The following is a 23,763-nucleotide window of genomic DNA, read 5'->3' on the forward strand; positions in this document are numbered from 1 at the left end:
GTGGCCATGTTTTTTAGCTCTCCTACTTCCTCGCCGGACGCTAAAGACCGACGCACAGATATGGGAGGTACCATTCTTTGATTCAACCACTCTATAAAAGTTATTAGAGATAGCAATAAAAAGGTAAGTTACCAGAAAATTCTTAGCTTTATTTTCTATAATAATGTACAGTTCGAGTTATAATAAAGCAGCTTTGATTAAGTTACTTTCTTTTTTTAACACGGCCTTCACTACATGGGCTCGCTCATACGTCACTTCCTGGGATCGAGCGCTTGAATACAGGAAAACGTGCGCGTTGGGCAGGGAAAGTTCGTATCGCTGCTGTGTTGCAATGGGCCGGCGGAAAGTGTCCGGTGCTGGATCCCTCGGCCGGGCACTTATTCGCCATCAGGCTCAGCGGAGCCGTAGCCACCGTCACACCGACTCCTGGGTAAGACAGACGTTGTCATCTTAGCCTTTCTACCTGGTTAAGAGTGTGACTATTGCAAATCCTGGGGTCAAAGGCCACACGGAATTTTGAGGAGAAAGTGGCGCCCAAGCAGGGTTTTGAAGCATGAATATATAGCTTTCTGCAAGGCCGATAAACAGGTTCTCCTGCTAGGGAGGATGGATGACACAAAGCTGGAGGCTTAAAAATAGGACTGTTGTGTTGAGGTTGGTGTGAGATCTTGAAGGTCTTAATGTCAGAATAATGGTTTGGTCTTTGTAAGCCAGGAGAGCGTTTGGAAGTTATGAGCAAGAAAGACAAACGAAATAATTCTTTTTGTATTAATTTGTTCAAAAGAATTGACCCTCCAAGAGTGGCTGGTTGCTGCTAGAATTACGTATCTCTAATTCCTACTTCACCTTTGTTATTTCCTAGTAGTGTCACCCAAAGATGAACAATAAATCTCTAGAATGTGGCCGGCCTAAAATTTACCCAGGCCTAAGAACAGTCACAGTTTTAGGACCCTAGGTAAATGAATGAAGTAGTTTGACTTGAGCTTGTTATTTTGACCATTCATAGCCCTAGTTATGTGAGACTCAGTAAGTTCTCAGTGAGAATCTGCCAAAGTCAGAGATATTCCTGCTGCTAACTGTCCATGTCCCACTATCGCCATCTGATTTCCATTCATATAATAAGCAGCATTCAGGACTCATTAATATTCATCAGGTCAAAGTTACTCTGGACATAAGATTACTGATCATTTCAATTGATTTTGAAGCAACTTGTTATTAATGTAGCCTTTAGGAGGTGGTGCAAAAATTGAATAAATATCTAAAGAACTGGATTCTAATGCTTACTTTGATTTTTGCTGATTTATGGCGTTGGGCAAACCTTTTAACCTTCAGTTTTTTTCATTTATTTGTACATGTACTGAAAATGTACTTAGGATGGTGTTTATCAAACTCTGGGTTATATTTAGAAATCAGTTAAATAGATGGCAACTAGCAGTTTTTTTAAACTAACAAAAAAAAATTTAGACTATCAGGGTGTTTTACATATTGTAAGATAACTTTAAGATTCTTTCGTTAGCATTTTACTCTACTGAATAGTACACAGTTGTATCCCTGTGTGTATCACAGCATTTGGGTCACTGTATAAAACTTACTGAGAATCTCCATCAAAATGACCAACTGTGGCTGCCAGGACCAGAGAGTCTATATTCAAATTCTACCTCTTATCACTTACTTAGCTGCAACTATAGGCAGTTTACTTGTAATCTATTTAAGCCTGTTTCCTCATCAAGCGAAATAGAGATACATTAAAATTTATTTGAAAGATTTTGAAAATTAAATGAAATAATAAATGGAAAGGGCAGATCATGACATAAGAAAGTGTTTGTTTAAATGTTAGCTATTATTAGTATTGACTCTAAAGGTGCTGACCTCACACTCAATATCACAGAATAGTTAGTTCTTTGAGGAGTTCGAGTTTGTTTAGATGTTGAGCAAAAAAGAGTAGCTGTATTTTTTGCCCTGTTTATTCACAGTTGCATACAAGCGAACTCAATGATGGCTATGATTGGGGTCGTCTTAACCTTCAGTCAGTGACTGAGCAGAGCTCCCTTGATGACTTCCTTGCAACTGCAGAACTGGCAGGAACAGAGTTTGTAGCTGGTAAGTTGTTTATTGTTGAGTGCACATGACATTGGTCACATGTCCACCACATGGTCCATCTTTGCTGACTAGATACACAGAAATCTAAGAACTGTTTTGCAGACCCTGCTAAACTCATAAATGAGCTGTCTTTAACCCAAAGGCATATATCCCAGAAACATTGTCAGAGGTTCAGTGTTACTTAAACTGTGAGCTACAGAATGTGCCATGGTTTTAAAGTTCAGCTCTGAAAAACAAAACCCACAAAAACAATTTATGCAGTATCATATTAAGTACAAGAAATTCAATCTCTCTAAGGAAAAAGACCAGTCTACATTATGGTGAACAATACCAGCTTTTTCCAGAATGTTTTCTGATACCATTGTTAGAAACAAAATTCTGGGCCTGCTGCTATTATTTAGGCAATTTGAATTGTAGTTTAAAATACTTGTCAACACATTACAGTGAAGTTTTCCATTCATGCAACTTGTTTTAGTCATTTCTCTTCCTTGTTTTCTTGTATGTGTTTCTGAGCACTCAGAAAAATACCTGCACAGAAATAACATTATAAACTATTATTTCTATTACTCTTACTTTGTAAATGTTACTAAGTTGTTTAGCAAATTCACTTACTTGTTCAAAATGCTCTTGTTGAGCCTCAGCTACTCTTAGGTATTGAACTGGCTATTGAGAGTACAATGTTGAATAACACATATTTTGGTTCTGCAAAAGTTTGTTTTAGGTGCTATGAAAGAAGTCTGTAACTGAGAACAGGGTCATAAAGGATGGAGTTAGTTATTTTTTATTTATTTTTTTTAGATTTTATTTACTGATTTTTAGAGGGGGGTGAGAAGAAAAAGACAAAGGGGGGAGAAGCAGGAAACATCAACTTGTATTAGTTACTTCCTATATGTACCTTGACCAGGCAAGCCTAGGATTTTAAACCGGCAACCTCGGCATTCAGGTCGACACTTTCTACTGCACCACCACAGGTCAGGCAGTGTTCATTTCTATTGGAAAGAGGACGAGGACTGATCAGGGAAAGTTTTACCCTGGGGCTGACTCTCAAAAGATAAGTAGATGTTAGAAGGACAGGTGAGATGACACAGGATGTTATACTCACAGGCAGGCATAGGACTCAAGCTAAGATGTGAGCAGCAGCGTCCATTGTTCAGAAAAGGGTTAGAAGTTTGGCCTTACTGATCCTTAAAGTGCAGAGACAGGGTTGGACAAGCAAACACTGGGAGGTGGGCAAGGGCCAGGTCCAGGCGAGAATAAGAGCTTTAAAGGAGTCTTTGAGGGGTATTAACAAGTATTAAACATAATTTAATATATATATTAAAATATTACTGTAAATTTTAGGAAGATCAGTTAGGAGATTTGTTTTAGTCCAAGAGAAGCAGGTCAGAAATGAAATAGTAATGGTAGGATGGTGAGGAAAAGAGCAGAAACAATATTATTAGGGAGCTAGAATAAACCAAACATTGGTGAGGGTGGAGTAAGTGAAGAAGGACAAGGAGTGGTAGAGCCACAATTGGGGGTGAGAGAAAGGAAGAGTAGAAATAAGAAAATAGAGTTGATGAGTACATCATATTCTTTTGAGGTACAGTAGTACCTTGACACAAGCGCTTGAAATCACGAGCAATTTGAGAGACGAGCAGTCACTCGCGGGATTTTTTGCGTTAAGTCACAAGTGGATATTTGAATCACAGCCTCCGCCACCCTCCACTAGATAGCCTGCTGAACATTCGGTTTCACAGGTTACACAAGGCTGTGTCATTCAGCTCACATGTTTATCTGGCCGTGCGAGCATCTGTATTGAATTGCTATTGCTTTGTTCTTTGTTTTCATCTCTATTAACAGTTTTTTGGCAAATATCTTAACTTTTAACCATGGGTCCTAAGAAAATGAGTGCCAAGGGCAATGCTGAGAAGAAGAGAAGGATGATGTTTGTGGAATTAAAGCAAGAAATCATCGAAAAACATGAGCGAGGTGTGCGTGTTGCTGACTTGGCGAAGGAATATGATCGCAGTACATCGACAATATGTACAATTTTGAAGCAGAAGGAGTCGTTAAAGGCTATAACGCCAGCCAGGGGTATTAAGATTATTTCAAAGCTCCGGACCTCTGTCCATGAAGAGATGGAGAGGTTATTGCTCGTCTGGTTGATGGAGAAGCAGCTCACAGGAGATACCGTGACTGAGAGCATTATCTGTGAGAAGGCCCGAGAGATTTACGGTGATTTGGTGAAGCAGACACTGGAAACATCGGTGGACAAGGCATCACAAGAGTCATTCAAAGCCAGTCGGGGATGGTTTGATAACTTCAAGAAAAGATCAGGCATTCGCTCCCTCATCGGGCATGGTGAGGCAGCAGGCGCAGGTGAGAAGTCAGCAAAGGCTTTCACTGAAACCGAGAGGGACTTTGAAGGATTCGAACCTGAAGTGTCAGTGGTGGAGGAGATTGTGTCCCTCAGAAAGTCCATGGGCCTAGAGGTAAATGAAGATGTTGACGACCTTGTCGAGAAGCACAGCAAGGATCTGACAATGGAGGAATTGAAAGAGTTACAGCAGCAGCAGCAACGTGTGGAGGTTTTACAGGAAATTAGCAGGGAGGAGCCCAAGGTAGAAGAAGTAATCAGTACAAGTGAGATTAAGGAAATGTTGGGGAATTGGGAAAAAATTAAACAGTTTATTGAGAAGACACACCCAGAAAAAGTTGTAACAGGTCATGCCTTGGAGCTGTGTAACAACACTTGCTTTACACATTATCGAAACGTTCTGAAAGGGAGGAAGAAACAAACTTCCATGGAAAGATTTTTGATGAAACGGCCTTTAAGTGAATGCGAGGAAAGTGTGGCAACAAAGCCAAAAGTCAGTGAAGAAAATGGTTATGATTAAGCAAAGTAAAAAAAATAGCAGTTAAGTTTATTGATAAAGTTACATATCATACGTAGTGTGTAAATTAAATTTTGCAATAAATGTAGTGTTAAGTGTATAGTGAGTAAATTGATAAAATGTACATACATTATCATACATAGTGTGTAAGGTCAATTTTGCAATTAAATGTAGTGTTAAGTGTGTAGAGAGTAAGTTATGTTAAGCTATAGCCCAGGAAATGCAAACCTCTGCCAGTCTCCTCCCTCTGCCAGCATCTTTGCCTGACCTTGATGGTTAATAACATTTCATAATCCAGTTTATTTCTTTACATTCTCTTATTACATATGTATATATGTATTTGTTATTTATAAAGTACATTTTCTTATTTAAAAGAATATAAAAGAAAAAATCCGTGTGGTTTTAGGGGGCCAGAACGGATTAATTAAATTCCCACTAATTTAAATGGGGAAATTTGATTTGACACACGAGCAAACTGAGTCAAGAGCTTGGCCATGAAACGCATTAAACTCTTGTGTCAAGGTACTGCTGTATTTGACTATGGCAGGGCAAAAGTGTGTATATGTGTGTGTGTTAGAGAGAGAGAGAGATCAAGGTTAATATTAGCATGTACATAGGTTATGGTGAGAGCCATTACAGAGAGAGAGGTTGAAAATACATTTCATTTGGCAGTAACTATTAAATTTTTAAAATGCATATCCTGTGCCCAGCATTTCCATTTTTTAGTAGCTATGCTAGAGAAATGGTTCTCAAATTTTAGTGAACATCTGAATGACCTGGAAAACTTGTTATACAGATTGCTGTGCTACTTTTCTGGAGATTCAGTAAGTGTGGGGTGAGCCTTTGAGAATTTGCATTTCTAACAAATTCCCAGGTGATGCTATGTTTTAATAAAGACTACTTGTAAACAACCTAAATGTTCAATAGGTGGGAAAACGGCTAAATAAAATATGGTATAGGGATGCTATGTAATACATAATATACTCTTTGGAAGTTAAAAAGAATGCAGTAAATTTCTGCATACTAATGGGAAGGGTCTCCAAGACCAGTTGTCAGATGAAAAGACCATGCTGCAGGATAGTGCATCTAGTATGGAACCATTTGCATTATAAAAAGAAAATCTGATACTTTAGTCAGGGTGGCTGAGTTAGTAAACATAGTACTCACCTCATCACACAACCACATCAAAATACAGCTGAACTGCAGAACAGCCATTATTCAGACGAGATCGGGCGCGTTCAGGGTAGTATGGCCGTAGACAACAGCCATTATTCAGAACCATCTGATATTGAGCTAACTGGAAGTCCTGCAGCTAGGGAATTACAGAGGTCATCCTGAGACTAGTAGGAGGGGCATAATCATGGAATGATCTGGTGCCATACTCCTGTGTAGCACATAAAAATTGGGAGTAATATCTCGGCTGTAAAGGTACCCCCTTAGGAGCACGGGTTCAGGTGCCTGGAAGGGAAGTCCCCATAACTTCTGGCTGAAAAAACCAGTGGGATTTGAAGCTGAGGGAGAAGGAGGCTGCTGGAATCACAGGCAGTTCCTCTTAAAGGACCCACACACACAGATTAACTCCAACTCTGTCTCTGAGCATCAGTGTTGAGGCAGCAGCTTCAAAAGCACTGGAGCATATGAGAAAGAACTGAATTGTCCAGCACCAGGACCAGAGCTGGGAATGGCAGCTTCTTCCCAGACAGAAGTGCTGGCAGAGACCATTTTTCCTTTAATGAGCTCTCCCACCACACAGCCCATATCAGAGACTTAACCTGGCTAACACTGTTTTCCCCACCCTGGTGATTCCCTGAGGCCTCGCCCTATACAACTTTTGGGCCCCCCAAGTTGTTTCAGTGACTTTTCCATATGAGTGGCCTATTTTGGCTCATGCTTCAAATATTTCTAAAATCTCACAAGCAGCATCTGGCCTCAGTGAGCCCCTTTTGCTAAGTGGCCCAAGGCCCAGCACTAGTGGCATCCAGCTGTGGTTCACAGCTTGGCCTCACCTTTGCCTCACCTGGGCACCTCTAGGCACAGCACCCATTTGCAGATCACTTTGTAGCTATTGCCGGCTGGCCCCATGCAAAACACAAGCAGTGGTTGATGTTGGCCTGCACCTGCCAGGGGGCCCCAGAGCCAGTCTCTCCAGTTGACAGCTTCAGACCATGTTGAAACACCATGACCCAACCACCTACATAAGCAACACATTCAAGAGGCAGACTCAGAGGGCACCTGAGCTCCACTGAAGGAAATCCTGCTCTGTGGGGTGGGTTCCTGTACAGCTGATCCTCCATGGGTGGTAAAGGTTGGTGGTCAGTGGTCATAGCCAGTCTTTTCTCTGATGGCCTGAGAGGGTAAGTCCCTCCCACTGATATGCCAACAGCAATCAAGGCTCAACTATAACAGGAGGCTGTATGTAGTCCTCATGGGCAAGGGGTGTTAATGCATCTCTGAGTTCCCAGCCTGGGTGATTGGAGAGGTTGTGCCACTAGACCCTACAGATCACATATTGTATTAGACTGCCAAGCTTGGGACACCTAGCAGTCTGCCTAATAGACAGAAATAAATGGAGGGAGGCTGCCAAAATGAGGAGACAACCCTGGCGGGATAGTTCAGTTGGTTGGCACATTATCCGCACACATCACGGTTGCAGTTTTGTTCTTTGCTCAGGGCACATACAGGAATCTACTGATGAGTGCGTTTTCTCTCTCTGTGTCTCTCCTTTCTGTTTCTAAAATCAATAAATTAAAAAAAAATTTTTTTAACCCACAAAATGAGACAAACATGTCTCAAATGAAAGAACAGTATAAAGTTCCATAAAGAGAAGAACAGAATGGAGACAAGTAATCTACTAGATGGCACAGTTCAAAACACTGGCTATAAGGATGCTCAATAAATTTAGAACCTTAACAGCATAAAAAAAGAACCCGTCAGAAAGTAAGGACACACTAACAATGAAAACTAGCATATAGTGCAGGGGTCGGGAACCTTTTTGGCTGAGAGAGCCATGAACGCCACATATTTTAAAATGTAATTCCGTGAGAGCCATACAATGACCCGTGTACATTACGCATTATCCAATAAAAATTCGATGTCCCAGAGGACAGCTGTGATTGGCTCCAGCCACCCGCAACCATGAACATGGGCAGTAGGAAATGAATGGATTGTAATACATGAGAATGTTTTGTATTTTTAACATTTTTTTTTATTAAATATTTGTCTGCAAGCCAGATGCAGCCATCAAAAGAGCCACATCTGGCTTACAAGCCGTAGGTTCCCGACCCCTGATATAGGGAATCGACAGTATAGTGATAAAGCCGAGAATCAAATCAGCAATTTGGAATAGAAAGGAAGCATAACACAGCCAATCAGAACAGCAAAAAGAAAAATCTAAAAAAAAAAAAGATTTTAAAGAGCCTCTAGAACAACTTCAAGCATACCAACATTTGCATCATGAGGGTGCCACTAGAATAAAAAGAAAACAAGAAATTGAAAATCTATTTGAAAAATGAATGATAGAAAACTTCCCTATTCTGGTGAAGGAAATAGACATACAAGTCTAGGAAGCACAGAGAATCCCAAACAAGATGAATCCAAAGAGGCCCACACAAGACACAGCATAATTAAAATGCCAAAGGTTAGAGACAAAGAATCTTAAAAGCAGCAAGAGAAAAGCAATTAGCTGCCTGCAAAGGAGCTCCCATAAGACTGTCAGCTGGTTTTTCAACAGAAACTACAGCCCAGAAGGGAGTTGCTAGATAAATTCAAAGTGATGAAAATCAAGGTCCTACAACTAAGATTACCCTACCCAGCAAAGATATCTATCAACTATTGAATCTAAAAAAAAGAAAAAAAAGTGGAAAGAGACTCATACCTACAGAGAATATTTTGACAATTGTCAGATGAGAGAGGGGTTGAAGGGATGAGTGAAAAAATGAAGGGATTAAGAAGTACATATTGGTTGTTACAAAATAGTAATACTTCGCTGTCAAGTATAGCATAAGGAATATAGTCAGTAATATTCTGGTAACAGCTGGTGTCAGATGGGTGCGGAATATATCGGGATTATCACTTGGTAAGTTCTGTAATGCCAAATCACTGGGGTGTACGCCTGAAACTTACACAGTAATGTATGTCAGCTGTAATTTAAAGTAAAGAAGATAAATAAATGTCTAGTCACTATGCTGCAAACCTGAAACTAGTATATTGTGTGTCAACTGTAATTGAAAAATTGAAAAGAAAAAAGAAAAAAATAATCTGACCTGGGACTAGACTTAGCGGGACGACCACATAAATGCCTAGTCGTGGTATAGTTCACCTGAAACTAACATAATACTGCATCTCACCTGGGATGGAAAAATAAAGCTATTTTTTAAAGCCTGACCAATTCATGTGCGTATGTGTATATTAAAGGAAAGAACAGTGGTGGAGCGTCGGCCTGGCGTGCGGGGGACCCGGGTTTGATTCCCGGCCGGGGCACACAGGAGAGGCACCCATCTGCTTCTCCACCCCTCCCCCTCTCCTTCCTCTCTGTCTCTCTCTTCCCCTCCCGCAGCCAAGGCTCCATTGGAGCAAAGATGGACAGGGCGCTGGGGATGGCTCCTTGGCCTCTGCCCCAGGTGCTAGAGTGGCTCTGGTCGTGACAGAGCAACGCCCTGGAGGGGCAGAGCATCGCCCCCTGGTGGGCAGAGCGTCGCCCCCCTGGTGGGCGTGCCGGGTGGACCCCGGTCGGGCGCATGTGGGAGTCTGTCTGACTGTCTTATCCCCGTTTCCAGCTTCAGAAAAATACAAAAAATAAAAATAAATAAATAAAGGAAAGAAAACTTGGAAAGCTACATATTTCATCAGTAACCTGAAGAGAGGGAACGGGTCGCAGGGGTGAGGAGGAGGCTGGAGGTTGATCAGAAAGGTAGTGTGCCTTTATGGCTAAATTTTTTACAAATAGAGTTTATGTATTGTGTAAATGTATAAGTAAAAGTTAATGTTAAAACAGAAAATAGAGATTAATGAGGAGATAGTGCAAAGATTGAATGTGGAAGGAGATGGGAATAGGATGCAATCAAAAACAAAGTTGGAGGGCTTAGCTTTATACAAAAGGAGCGCGGCTTCCTCTGAAACAGGAAGGAGGAAGCTGAAGGTAGGTGTGTGTACGTTGAAAACTGTGTAGATAAGTTGAGAGGGTGCATTTCTATTAGTCTGAATTTTTCTGTTATTAAAGTAGAAGGCCATCTTCTGAAAGGAAGTGGGCAAAGGAGGAGTAGGGAATTGAAGGAGAGTATTTGTAGTTTAGGGAATGGGAGAACAAGTAAACCAGGAACATAGGTTTTCTTCCTTCTATGGGAAGTCTAAGGACTTAGCTGATGTTGAGCCCATTCACTGTAGGACACTGATACTGTGATATAATAAGAAATGTATGAAATGGATATTTGGTCTTCCTGGGCTCCTGACGTGAAAATTTCTAAGACTTTTGGAATCTCTGGAGCAGGGATCCCCAGATTTTTTACACAGGGGGCCAGTTCACTGTCCCTCAGACCGTTGGAGGGCCAGACTATAAAAAAAACTATGAACAAATCCCTATGCACACTGCACATATCTTACTTTAAAGTAAAAAACAATGGGAACAAGTACAATATTTAAAATAACAAGTAAATTTAAATCAACAAACTGACCAGTATTTCAATGGGAACTATGGGCCTGCTTTTGGCTTATGAGATGGTCAATGTCTGATTTCATATTTGTCACTGCTAGCCATAACAAGTGATATGATGCGCTTCCGGAGCCGTGATGCGTGTGTCCCGCATCACTGGAAGTAGTACTGAACGTGAGCGACGCCACGCTTTGCGGCGCCGCCACATACAGTGCTCCGCTCACTGACCACCAGTGAAAGAGGTGCCCCTTCCAGAAGTGTGGCAGGGGCCGCATGCGGGCTGTAGTTTGGGGACCCCTGCTCTGGAGTGATCAGAATGTCTTTTTGTATGCTGTGGTAATAGGTGGTTGGGGAGCCCCAGAAACTTCACAATGAGAGCTGATCTTCACACAGAACTGAGCATAATTAGAAAGTTGAAACTTTCATTGCCTCTGGGGAGGGGAGAGAGGTTGGAGAGTTCATCACTAATGGCCAATGATTTAATTAATTGTGCCTACACAATGAGACCTTCATAAACCTTTTGAAAATCCATTAAAATTTCTTGTTAAAATTATTTTGTATTTTTCTTTTCCTTAATAATGTAGAAGTGATAAAATTTTTTCACAATTCTTTATGGCTTGCAGACAGCATTTGTCTGCTGGACACATAGGGACAGTGATGATTCACCTGAAGACTCCAAGCTTCAGCAGTCTGTGAGTCCCTAGGATTGCATGCAGAATTGTACACTTGTGTACATCTGTGCATTTTTTGATGTGGTGAGTTTTTAAATAAGTTCTTATCTGAGTTCCTGACCTAACAGAGGAGTGCAAAATAATAAATGCTAAATGTTCACTGGGCACTCTACTTTTTAAGAGATGGCAGAGCCCTGGCCAGATACCTTTGTTGGTTAAAGCATTGCCCTGATACACAAGGGTTGAGGGTTCGATCCCCAGTCAGGGTACATACAGGAACAGATCGATATTTCTGTCTCTGTCTCCCTTCCTCTCTAAAATCAATAAATTTAAAAAAAAAAAATTGGCCCTGGCTGGTTAGTGTCATCCAAAATGCCAAGGTTGCAGATTTGATCCCCAATCAAGGCACATACAAGAATCAACCAATGAATGCATAAATAAGTAGAATGACAAATGGATGCTTCTGTGTGTGTGTCTGTGTCTGCCTCTCTCTTTCTCCCCCTTCCCTCTCCCTTCCTCTTTCTAAAATCAATCCTTTTTTTTCTTTAAAAAAAAAAAGGGATTCACCCTGGCTAGTTGTCTCAGTGGTAGAGCATCAACCCAGCATGTGGAAGTCCCGGGTTTGATTCCCAATCAGGACATACAGGAGAAGCGACCATCTGCTTCTCCCCACCCCCACCCTCGTTCTCTATCTCTCTCTCTCTTCTGCAGTCATGGCTTGATTGATTCATGCATCAGCCCCAGATGGGGGTTGTCAGGTGGATCCTGGTCAAGGCACATGCAGGAGTCTATCTCCCCTCATTTCACTTAAAAAAAAAAAATGATTCATTTGAAAGATGGCACAGGTAGTTTTCTTATTTTCAGCAAATATGAAAAGGTTTGGTATCATGGTTATATATATTTGGTTGTCATCCCTAGTTCCTGATATAAAAAGCTTCTTAAAAAAAACTCATAACTTCTTGAGGGATAGGGGCTAGAGAAGAGTTTGTGGCTAATGAAGTGACTAGTAGACCTCTAGGTAACTTCTGCATGGGGGGCTGGTTGCCACAGGAACTAACCCAGTGGTTAGTGTTGGAATTTTCAAGATGCCCTTCTATAACCTCTGGAGGTGCTGACAATTGAGTTAATCACCAGTGGCCAATAATCATATCTGTGTGATGAAACCTCAATAAAACCCATTCGTAGATTTTGCAGCTGAAGTAAAGTTGTAGGACAGAGAGCCCTTATGCCTATGGAATTGGACAGACTAGAATGAATATAGGACATCCAGGTAGTGTTTAGAAAGAGAGAATTGATTCTTAGTCAGGAAAACCCCACATATTTGGTGTCAGAAGTGTTTACTACCAAGTAAACACAGGTCAGAGACACATGGCTGCATTATTGTATGACTACCTGCAGCAGCTCTCATAGCGTCACTACTGAAAGGAGGAGGAGAAAGGACAGTTGGCTTTACCTAAGGTTGGAGATTTGGGAGTGGGTACAGTGGAGGAATGAATTTTGATGTCCAGTCAGACTAGTTGAATATGTGTACCACATGGTTTTAGCCACATAGAGAAAGAAATGGTGCTACGAGTGGGGTGATGGCCTGGGGAGAGAGGAGAGAATCAAGGAGCAAGAGGTATTTACAGAGGTTGAACATTGGGTGAGACATCAGTACTGGAAAGAGGAAATGTGAAAGAATTATCAAATATGTAGCTTGAGGGGCGTGTGTTTTGACTGTTGGTTGAGGATGACACAGGAGAGAATGGTGGTTGAGTTGACTGTACTCTAGGTTACTAGACTGTGCTGCAGACCAAGGTTTTACATGGTATTGGTGGTCTGAAGAGGGCAACAGACTACAGTCTTTGTTTTTAAAAAGTCAGTAGGAAAGTTGCTGATGATATCCCATTACCTTTGAATAGGACCATCCCTTGGCATTTGGTAAACTTAGCTGGCTTTACAGGTTCTTGTCTCAGTGAAGTCAGCTGCCTGAGGATCTCAGTGGCGCTGTGTGGTGAAGTAGAGGCCTGGAGCAACTTGAGCACCTGTGTGGGGATAGAACCCTAGAACAGAGGTCTCTGTAGTTCATCCATGGACTTCACAAGTTTTTATTCCATTGAATTCATGTATGGCCTCAATTGTGGGTGTTCACTATAAATATCTTACATAAAGTAAAGCACTGTAGTAGTTTGTCATTTTTTTTTTTTTTAGAAAATTTTTTTAAATTTATTCATTTTAGAGAGGAGAGGAAGAGACAGAGAGAGAGAGGAAAGACAGAGAGAGAGAAGGGGGGAGGAGCTGGAAGCATCAACTCCCATATGTGCCTTGACCAGGCAAGCCCAGGGTTTCGAACCGGCGACCTCAGCATTTCCAGGTCGATATCCACTGCGCCACCACAGGTCAGGCCTGTAGTTTGTCATTTCTAACTAGAGTGAGACTGCTGAATCTTGGCCTCCTCACCATTCCCATTGGCTTAGTTATTCTCCCTGTGTCAAATGAAGAGATTGGTTGTAGTGAATCTTCACAATTTCTCCCCACTCTTATTGCATTTAGCAGAGTCATAGAAAATTAATTAGTACTTGAACAAATGTTTGAACTTTTGAAACATTAATAAAGGTCTTTTTTTTTTTTTGTAGATAATTTTATTTGGAAATTATAATTTATTCAAAGCTAGATGAATCTAAATCAAAAAAGTTTAAATTCTGTTTTAGGTGCTCATAAAAAGTAGTGGCCTACATTCACTGTATATTGCCTCTTCAGTAACAACTTTTTTATTCTGTCAACAGAGAAGCTTAATATTAAGTTTGTGCCTCCTGAGGCTAAAACCGGACTGCTGTCTTTTGAGGAGAGCCAGAGAATTAAAAAGCTCCATGAAGAAAACAGACAGTTCTTGTGTATACCAAGGAGGTGAGTTGAACAAGAATGTAGGACATCACGATGTGCTTTTCACTTGTTTTCTGCCTTCTTTCTGAGCTGCCATTACTAAATCCAAATCCCCTGTTTTATTTTGGTAATTCATGTGGAATTTCTTTTTCTCTGTGATTGTTTCAGACCAAAGTGGGACAAAAAAACTAGCCCTGAAGAACTGAAACAGGCAGAGAAAGATAACTTTCTAGAATGGAGACGCCACCTTGTCCGGTGAGTGTTAGACTCTGAAGATTTGCCTTGAAATTCCAAGTCAGGCGTGTTGGTGTTCTTGCATTGCTGTTTGCATCCTGAAAATTTGATTCTTTTAAAAGATAAATGGTAGATTTTTTTTTAAGTGCAAATTGGTGTGTGTGCAGACAGGATTGCTGGCCACACGAGAATGCTTGCATGAAGATGGTGGATTGGTTACTCTGCCCCATTCTGGCCTTTCTCCCTTTGATACCCTTCTGCTGCCATTAGTCACCCTGGAGAAATGTCACTTTGTGTAATAGATAAACTTCCAGAGGTTAAATAGATTAAGTATAAAACTTGAATTTGATTTTTTTTTGAGTCAGCAGAAAGTATAAAAGTAATTTGACAGGCAATAGTTATGTACTTATTTTTTAGTGGTGAATTTGAGTATTACTCAAAACCGTCTATTATAATCTGGCAAAGGTATAAACTTATCATTTTAAAGCCAGGCTAGAAGAGGAACAAAAGCTGATATTGACTCCATTTGAAAGAAATTTGGACTTTTGGCGTCAACTCTGGAGGGTGATTGAAAGAAGGTAAATTTCCATTTTGGCGGGGTGGATGTAATGACATCGTTACTGTGGTGTTACGTTAGATTTGAGTGTTCATGGATGTGTATAGGCCTAGGGAGGGGGAAGAGGCGCAGAATTAAGCTGTTCCCAGGGCTGTTGAGAGTTATTACAAAAACTGAAAGTATGGTGCTATGTTTTTTTAATATAGATTTTTTGTTATTAGATGGACATGTTGATAAGCTTGTGAATGGTGAACATTTTTTATGAGTTCTGAAGCAACTGTAGTTATTTTAGCAAAGGTATATTAATTTTCTACTGGTAATGTGGGGAATACGGGTGTGAAAAGTGATAGGTGTGTCTGCCTGCAAAGAGCGAATATATTGGGGGGAGCAAAGCACCAGGTGCAGGGCGCACAGGTGAATGAAATGCAGCCCTTGCACTCACAGGACACGACGCGGGTAGATACGAAGCAGAGTTGCCCGTAGGAAGGCATGGGCCGGGCCTAGCAGAGGAAGGAGCAGTTGATGAGGACTGGGGGACATGAAGCCTGGTTTGTTTTCATTGGGATTTGAAAAGAATGATTTTGATAAATTAAAGAATGGGAAATTTTCAGACTTATTCATGTCCTCATAGTTAGAAATTGATGACTCAACTTTCTCCAGTCTCACCTCTTTGGTATATAGTTCAGTGATTTTCAACAGGTGTGCCATAAGAATTTTTAAAACAAGCAGTACTTCACTATTTAGTCAGGGGCACTGACCTCTTACCCTTAGATTGTCAGATAAAAAAATGAGAACAGCCAACACAACAATAGCCATCCAGTGTGAATGAATCAGAATTATACCTTTTTTTGTCAGATTGGTAAAAGTGTATTTTTTGGTGTGCTACAGAATTTTAGTAATTAGTTTATGTGTTCATTAGATGAAAGGGGTTGAAAATCACTGGTATAGTTAAAAGGTTTTTCTTTTCTTCAGCATGTCTGAATTATTTACAAAGACTTCGTAAATGAACCTTATATTTGAAATGATGTTTTTTAACAAGAAACTTTCAGGTTGTATTTTTTTTTAACCCATAAAATATACCCAGTAAGCACATTAGGTAACAGAAAGCTTTACTGGTTCTTGGAAAAGAGTATTATTAGCACATTTACCATTGTTACCAGAAAATTAAAAAAAAAAACAGGACTTGGGTTAAATTTGTAAAATGGGTGGAGTGTAATTGCCCACTTGGAAGAGGCGAGTGAACTGAGAACTCCCTCTTCAGATTGATTTCACACCTCACCCTTGCCTTGAGAGCCAGATCTGATGCTTCTAATCCTGACCTTTCTCAGGGTGCCGGGCGTGAACGGGCTTGCTTCTTCCTGATTTGACATTTCCCAGTTGCTCTTATTTCTTTCTCTTTGCCCTAATGAGTTCCAGCCTTTACTGTCACTGTTGTAGGTTTTGAGAGGGAACAGAAGGAACCATATGTGGTCTTCTGTGTTTATCAGGACACCCTTTACATGCATTTTATGCCCCTGTAAAAGCCACTGGTTTCTGTAGCATGAGCCTGTGCCTGTTGAAACTTATAACTTCAATTGGATTACAGTATTACTTGCTTTTTTGTTTTATGTGATATTTCTCATTTTATAAGGGAGAACATATTTCTGCCTCAGTGAATATAGTGTATTTTAACATGGAAGTGGGATCTGAGTTACATAAAAATATTACCAATAAAGTGACTAGTGCCACATCTTTTAATAGGAAATATGTATTGGTGTGTTCTGTACAACAGATGTCTCCTGTTTGGTAACAAGCAGCTAAGCCATCTGCCTCTTTAACTTCAAAAGTAGTGATCAGAAAAGATTAGACTTGTCATTGAGATGCAGGAAACTGTCGTGGCACGGAGGGCAGAACACTGGACTCCATCAGCACAGGGCGCTTCCATTGTATTGCATACACCCTTCCTGGTACACAGCTGACACTTGCTCTGCATCCTAATTCAGCACACGAAGCAAGGAGTCTTAAAGTTGTCTTCTTTTCTTACTGGTGTTTCTAAGCTGATTATTCTTTCTGAGTGTTTGGTAGGTAGACATAACGTTTGTGGACCTTGCAGTTTTAGTTCATTAGGCTTTGTCCTTTTTTTTTTCTTTTTTTTTGTAGAGAGAGAGAGGGATAGATAGGGACAGACAGACAAGAACAGAGAGAGATGAGAATCATTGATCATTAGTTTTTCGTTGTGACACCTTAGTTGTTCATTGATTACTTTCTCATATGTGCCTTGACTGTGGGGCTACAGCAGATTGAGTAACCCCATGCTCAAGGCAGCGACCTTGGGTCTAAGCTGGTGAGCTTTGCTCAAACCAGATGAGCCCGCGCTCAAGCTGGCGACTTCGAGGTCTCTAACCTGGGTCCTCCGCAGCCCAGTCCAACGCTCTATCCACTGTGCCACCGCCTGGTCAGGCAGGCTTTGTTCATTTTCTGTAGTCATTCTTCCATTTACTCTTAAATCCTCGTAGTTTTAAAAGTGGTAGATATTATCTTAAAGAAGAAAATAATTTGGACCTGCTTAATATGAGAATTTAAAAACAATGGATCATAAATAGGCAAGTCTGTGAGTTCCTCTGAATCACATGATTATGCTGGAAATTTAATTATTCTGGTTTTTTTTTTTTTTTCAGGGACAGAGAGAGGGATAGATAGGGACAAACAGGAACGGAGTGAGATGAGAAGCATTAGTCATCAGTTTTTCGTTGCGACACTTTTAGTTCATTGATTGCTTTCTCATATGTGCCTTGACCCGTGGGCCTTCAGCAGACCGAGTAACCCCTTGCTCGAGCCAGAAACCTTGGGTCCAAGCTGGCGAGCTTTTTTTTTTTTTTTTAACTCAAAGCCAGATGAGCCTGCGCTCAAACTGGCAACCTTGGGGTCTCGAACCTGAGTCCTCCATGTCCCAGTCTGATGCTCTATCCACTGCGCTACCGCCTGGTCAGGCTGGAAATTTAATTATTCTGAAGGAAATGCATTTGACTGTCAAAAGCCCTGTCCTGAATGGTAACTGGGATTGCGTACATTGCTGGTGTTCTGCATAGTTGCATAAGAGTTACCTAAGAAAAGGCTAACCAGATAAGCTTTGGGGACACTGCTGCAGGGTGATAGTAGTCGTCTGCAGCTCATTTCTCTCCAGTGGCAGTCACAGCTGGCCATTAAAAAAGCATATTTCCTGCCCTGGCCGGTTTGCTCAGTGGTAGAGCGTCGGCCTGGCGTGCAGGAGTCCCGGGTTCGATTCCCGGCCAGGGCACACAGGAGAAGCGCCCATCTGCTTCTCCACCCCTCCCGCTCTCCTTCCTCTCTGTCTCTCTCTTCCCCTCCCGCAGCCAAGGCTCCATTGGAGCAAGGTTGGCCCGGGCGCTAGAATGGTTCTGGTTGCAACAGAGTGACGCCCCAGATGGGCAGAGCATTGCCCCCTGGTGGGTGTGCCGGGTGGATCCCGGTCGGGTGCATGCGGGAGTCTGTCTGACTGCCTCCCTGTTTCCAGCTTCAGAAAAATACAAAAAAAAAAAAAAAAGCATATCTCCTGTACACAGAAGCTGAAGGGGGGTCCTCCCAGAGAAGTGAAATCTTTCCTCTTGCAGTGCTGGACTGCTGTAGTTCTCACCACATTTTTGAGGGATTTGAGGGGCTTGCTATCAGCTGAAGAAAGTTTTCTTACTGTTGCATCTTCTTATATGTGATTGAAGAAGTTGAACTCATCATTCCTGCTTCAGGATGGCAACTGAAGTTGATAGTTTTGCTGTTTTGGATTCTTACCATCTAAACACATTCCTGAAATAGATGGATGATTATTTGCTAGATGTATGCCCTGTCTCATCAGCCCTGAGTTTAAATAAGATATAGGCTTGATAGTGACATCTGTCAGCAGGTGAGGTCCTAACACAATGTAGATTAGGTACTGAATATACAGTCACCCTCACTTTATCTCTAGGAGAGGTCAAGAGAAGATACAGTTGAAATTGTAGCAATGAGCCCTGACCTGGATAGCTCAGTTGGTAAGAACATCGTTCCAGAGAGTGGAGGTTGCTGGTTCAGTTCCCTGGTCAGGGCACATACAGGACCAGTACAGTGCTCCTGTTTCTCTCTCTCTCTCTCTCTCTGCCTCTCTTAAATAAATAAATAAATATGATAGTGATGTGAATATTTGAAAAAAAAATTTTGTAGCAATGAAACCTCATCAGAGTCCCTCTGGGACAACTGTATAAGAGAAGGAGAATCTGATTATGAGTGTGGCCCCCAGTCCAGACTGCTTGTCTGAGTTGCCATTCTGGCTCCATCACTTAGTAGCTGGTGACCTTGTACAGATTACTTAATTGTTCTAAGCTTTAGTTTCCTCATAAATAAATTAGGAATAATTATACCTTAAAAAATTAAATAAGTCAAACGCTTACTATATGGGAGTGTTTGCTACTGTTATTGTATGGCCAGTATTTCCTTTCACTTCAAGATGATTGGAGTATCTCGTGTTTGTTTTGCAGCGATATTGTGGTCCAGATAGTCGATGCTCGAAACCCACTCCTGTTTAGGTGTGAGGATTTGGTAAGTATGATGAGATTCAAACGTAATGTCCTTGGAGGAACAGTGGGAAGCCAGCATCACTGATAGCAGTAACTCGAGGCGAGCTTTCTGTCCTCTCCCCTAGCTTTGTTTAAATAGGCCTCCCTCTCCTCCTAAGGCCAGGAGCTTGCATAATGCAACTGTTTAGACAGATGTTTTCTCAAACAATTGTTTCCATCTGCAGGAAGGCACAGACATTTACATGAACTTTCTAACTTTTAGTTTAGAAGGTCTTTGTTAATAGACAGACATTTACCAGTGTTTCCTGTTTTTTGAGACACCAGTCAAAATTATATCTTACTTACTTTAACATATTCCTGGTTACTTTATTTTTCACCCATTCATTACGTTTTCTCACACCTTAGTCATTACTCGCTGTGGTGATTTACAAATAAACTTAGTTCGTAAATCACCACAGGGGGTAATAAGGGGGTGAGCATCATATGAAATAATGTAATATAGGCTTTGAATACATAAGATACTGTACACACATGACGTGTTCCCACTAAGGGCCAAATAGTAATAGTACAGGTTATTTTTTAATCCACTGATGAATAACAAGAATCTTAAAGGTGAAATGCTTATGAAGTCAGCTTTTATACACTGCTCACAAAAATTAGGGGATATTTTATAGCTTCATATTCATTTTGAAATATCCCCTAATTTTTGTGAGCAGTATACTTCAGTTGTATTTCCTAATGAAGAGCCAGACTCGGGAATTTATTTGTTACTGAGTCTTGGTTTTCTTTTAGACTTCAAAAATAATTTTTACATTAAATATTGTTGGCTGTCATCTCTTGGTTGAAAAATAGTTCCTGCAGGCTGACAAATCTAGTTACACAGTTCTTTAACTTTGTTTAAAAGAAACAATTTAGTTTTATTAAAGAGTAATTACATTATTTAGAGGAAGAAGGATCTGTTATGCTTCCACAGGGCAGGTTCACATTTCTTTTTACCCTCTGATTTCTTATGCTAAGATCATTTCTGTGTGTGATCTGACCCCTTTACTGACCTTTTACTGAGAGGATCAGTAGAATTACCATGATTTAAAACATTTAAATTAGGAATGATTTAAAACTGGGGGCAGTAAAAAACGTTTTCTCATAACTGGGGGGGCAGGGGGTGTGGGTCTTCAGTATTAATGAGCCTAATTTTCACTGTTTGGAGAGGCCATCCTAAATATCTCTGTCCTGCCTAGGAGCGCTATGTGAAAGAAATAGATGATGATAAGGAGAATGTTATTCTGTTAAACAAGGCAGACTTGTTGACTTCTGAGCAGCGGAGTGCCTGGGCCACACACTTTGAAAAAGAAAATGTGAAGGTTATTTTCTGGTCAGCTTTGGCTGAAGCCATCCCAGTGACTGGTGACTTGAAGGTGAGCTGGGTGACTTTCATGTGGGGTGTCAGGGAAGAGGGTCTCAGTTTCTGGTTAGCGTGCTTTGCTTATTCTTATTGGAAATTTATGGAAATTTAGGGGTTTTGTTTGTTCCCTCAGTGCTATGTTAATAGGAGGAAGGATCTATAGAAGAGTGAGTCACAAGGTGGCTTTTCTCTGCTGTCACCACGGCTCTACGTTATACACTGATATTCGCTATATCTTTTTTTTTCCATTCTATATTTCATTTTTTTAAAATAAATTTTTATTAATGTTAATGGGATGACATTAATAAATCAGGGTACATATATTCAAAGAAAACATGTCCAGGTTATCTTGTCACTAAATTATGCTGCATACCCCTTGCCCAGAGCCAGACCCCTCCGTCACCCTCTATCTAGTTTTCTCTGTGCCCCCCCCTCCCCCTAGCTCTCTCCCTCCTTCCCTCCTGCGTCCTTAATTCACATTTTACAGAAACAGTTTGGGGTTTATTTTCTATTAAAAATAATCACTAACTGAAAATAGATTAGTAATAAAATCTTATAACTGGAAGAGACTTAAATACTGTCTCTTCTCCTATCCTTGTCTCCTTTTCTCTGGTTCCTGTTTATCAGCCGTCTCCTGGTCTGCTGACTGCTGAGTGTGTGGAGCGAGGTGCACTGAGTACAGCACCCACCCTTGGCTGAGCTCACAGTCAGCTCGAACTCGGAAGGAATTGTTTCTCCCACCTCCCTAGCAAATAGTCATCTACTCTCTGACTGCTTTAATGACAGAGACCAGGCTGCTCATTCTTTTTAACTCTGAATTTTGAAAGTTCTTCAGTTAAGTGAAGCTAAGTCCTTCCTTAACCTTTGAGTAAGGACTCGCCCTTTGTTGCCTTTGTTCTCTTTTCTGCCGAGTAGAGACTTTCTGCTTTCCTGTGCTGCGTGGACGTCGCCCCTGGGCACTCATCGTCCACTATTCCAGGTGTGCTTTGCTCAGGGCATTACAGAGGGACTGTTGTTTCTTGTGATCAGTATACTCCCAACAATTCAAGAGTTTTTGTTAATTCATCCCTTTCAAAGGAGCTTATATTATGCTCTTGGCTGATTAAAGCTGTGAGTAACCAACTCCCTCAAATATTTATAAGAAAAGACTTACTCCAACCTCATCCTATCTTCACATGTGAAAAGCATTTTTCATTTTGTTTTTGCCTTAACTTAGGATTCCTTTTCAATATTAGTGATTTGGGGCCAGTGTAGAGTTCATTTTGGTTGTGCTGTTTGCTGCTTCCTTCTAGCTTGGAATCATCTGCACATCTCATGTGTTTGTCCTGCTATACTTTCCAGAAACTGCAAACATGATTGAACAAATTAGAATCAAGGAGAGAGCTCTGTAATCTTTTGTGGACTTTAATAAGCACTGAGTACTAAACATTTTAATGTGATGAATACAGATGTATTTGCAAGGATGTAACAATAACAATTATAATGTTATTGTGGTTAATAAAAATAATCCACAGAAAATTTATTCTCTGCCAGGTACCACTATTTTTAATACTGTAAATTTAATCTTCTCAACAAAAAATATACGTGCTCATTATCCTCAGGCAGTCTGACTTCATAGTTTATCTTCTTAACCATCATTTCTGTTGTTTTAAAGTCAATGACTTCCTGAAGTTTTTGAATAAATACAGTGTGTCCGTAAAGTCATGGTGCACTTTTGACCGGTCATAGGAAAGCAACAAAAGACAATAGAAATGTGAAATCTGCACCAAATAAAAGGAAAACTCTCCCAGTTTCATACCTATTCAGTGCAGTTCGATGTGGGCTCACGCACAGATTTTTTAGGGCTCCTTAGGTAGCTATCCCGTATATCCTCTACAGCAAGGGTCCCCAAACTTTTACACAGGGGGCCAGTTCACTGTCCCTCAGACCGTTGGAGGGCCAGACTATAAAAAAAACTATGAACAAATCCCTATGCACACTGCACATATCTTATTTTAAAGTAAAAAACAAAATGGGAACAAGTACAATATTTAAAATAAAGAACAAGTAAATTTAAATCAACAAACTGACCAGTATTTCAATGGGAACTATGGGCCTGCTTTTGGCTAATGAGATGGTCAATGTGCTCCTCTCACTGACCACCAATGAAAGAGATGCCCCTTCCCGAAGTGCAGAGGGGGCCGGATAAATGGCCTCAGGGGCCGCAGTTTGGGGACCCCTACTGTACAGACTCGTCACTGACTGATGACCTACCAGAACGAGGTTTCTCCACCAAACTGCGGGTTTCCTTCAACTGCTTATCCCACCGAGTAATGTTATTCCTATGTGGTGGCGCTTTGTTATAAACGCACCGATATTCACGTTGCACTTTGGTCACGGATTCGAATTTAGCGAGCCAGAGAACACACTGAACTTTCCTCTGTACCGTCCACATCTCGACCGGCATGGCCGTGGGCTGCTCCGCTGTATACACGGTGTTACGTCATCATCTGCGCATGTGCACATGCTGCCACATCATCCTACAGAAACTGGGAGGGTTTTCCTTTTATTTGGTGCAGATTTCACATTTCTATTGTCTTTTGTTGCTTTCCTGTGACTGGTCAAACACCATGACTTTATGGACACACTGTATTTATCTCTGTGTTGCCTAGCCCAGATACACCAGCCACTAACCCTGTCAAAAATGGAAAAAGGATTAGTTTCTACAACTGTGATGTTCCGTGAACTGTCAGCTAGGTACTAGATTTCAAAGGAAATGGAATTTGTTGGCATGGTCTGTTTTCAGGGAACCCCTGTGGCCTCCTGTTGTTGAGTGTCTGTCCTTCGGGGGCTCACTGGCTAACTGTGCAGGCTTTTTCATAGCAGAGT

The 23,763-nt window shown here is 41.1% G+C and overlaps 1 protein-coding gene across 1 annotated transcript in view; it reads left to right on the forward strand.

Annotated features, from left to right (window-relative positions):
• The first annotated feature begins 267 nt into the window (after positions 1 to 267).
• LSG1 (large 60S subunit nuclear export GTPase 1) overlaps positions 268 to 23,763 on the forward strand; it is a 40,207-nt gene continuing 16,711 nt past the window's right edge. The window contains exons 1-7 of the mRNA XM_066241069.1: positions 268 to 430; positions 1,974 to 2,100; positions 14,060 to 14,180; positions 14,325 to 14,411; positions 14,882 to 14,968; positions 19,455 to 19,515; positions 20,732 to 20,908. Coding sequence (XP_066097166.1) covers positions 332 to 430; positions 1,974 to 2,100; positions 14,060 to 14,180; positions 14,325 to 14,411; positions 14,882 to 14,968; positions 19,455 to 19,515; positions 20,732 to 20,908 — 759 coding nt within the window. The 5' untranslated portion in view covers positions 268 to 331. The remainder of the gene's footprint in view (positions 431 to 1,973; positions 2,101 to 14,059; positions 14,181 to 14,324; positions 14,412 to 14,881; positions 14,969 to 19,454; positions 19,516 to 20,731; positions 20,909 to 23,763) is intronic.

The sequence above is a fragment of the Saccopteryx bilineata genome, chromosome 8 (assembly GCF_036850765.1).
Source record: "Saccopteryx bilineata isolate mSacBil1 chromosome 8, mSacBil1_pri_phased_curated, whole genome shotgun sequence".
Lineage (NCBI taxonomy): Eukaryota > Metazoa > Chordata > Mammalia > Chiroptera > Emballonuridae > Saccopteryx > Saccopteryx bilineata.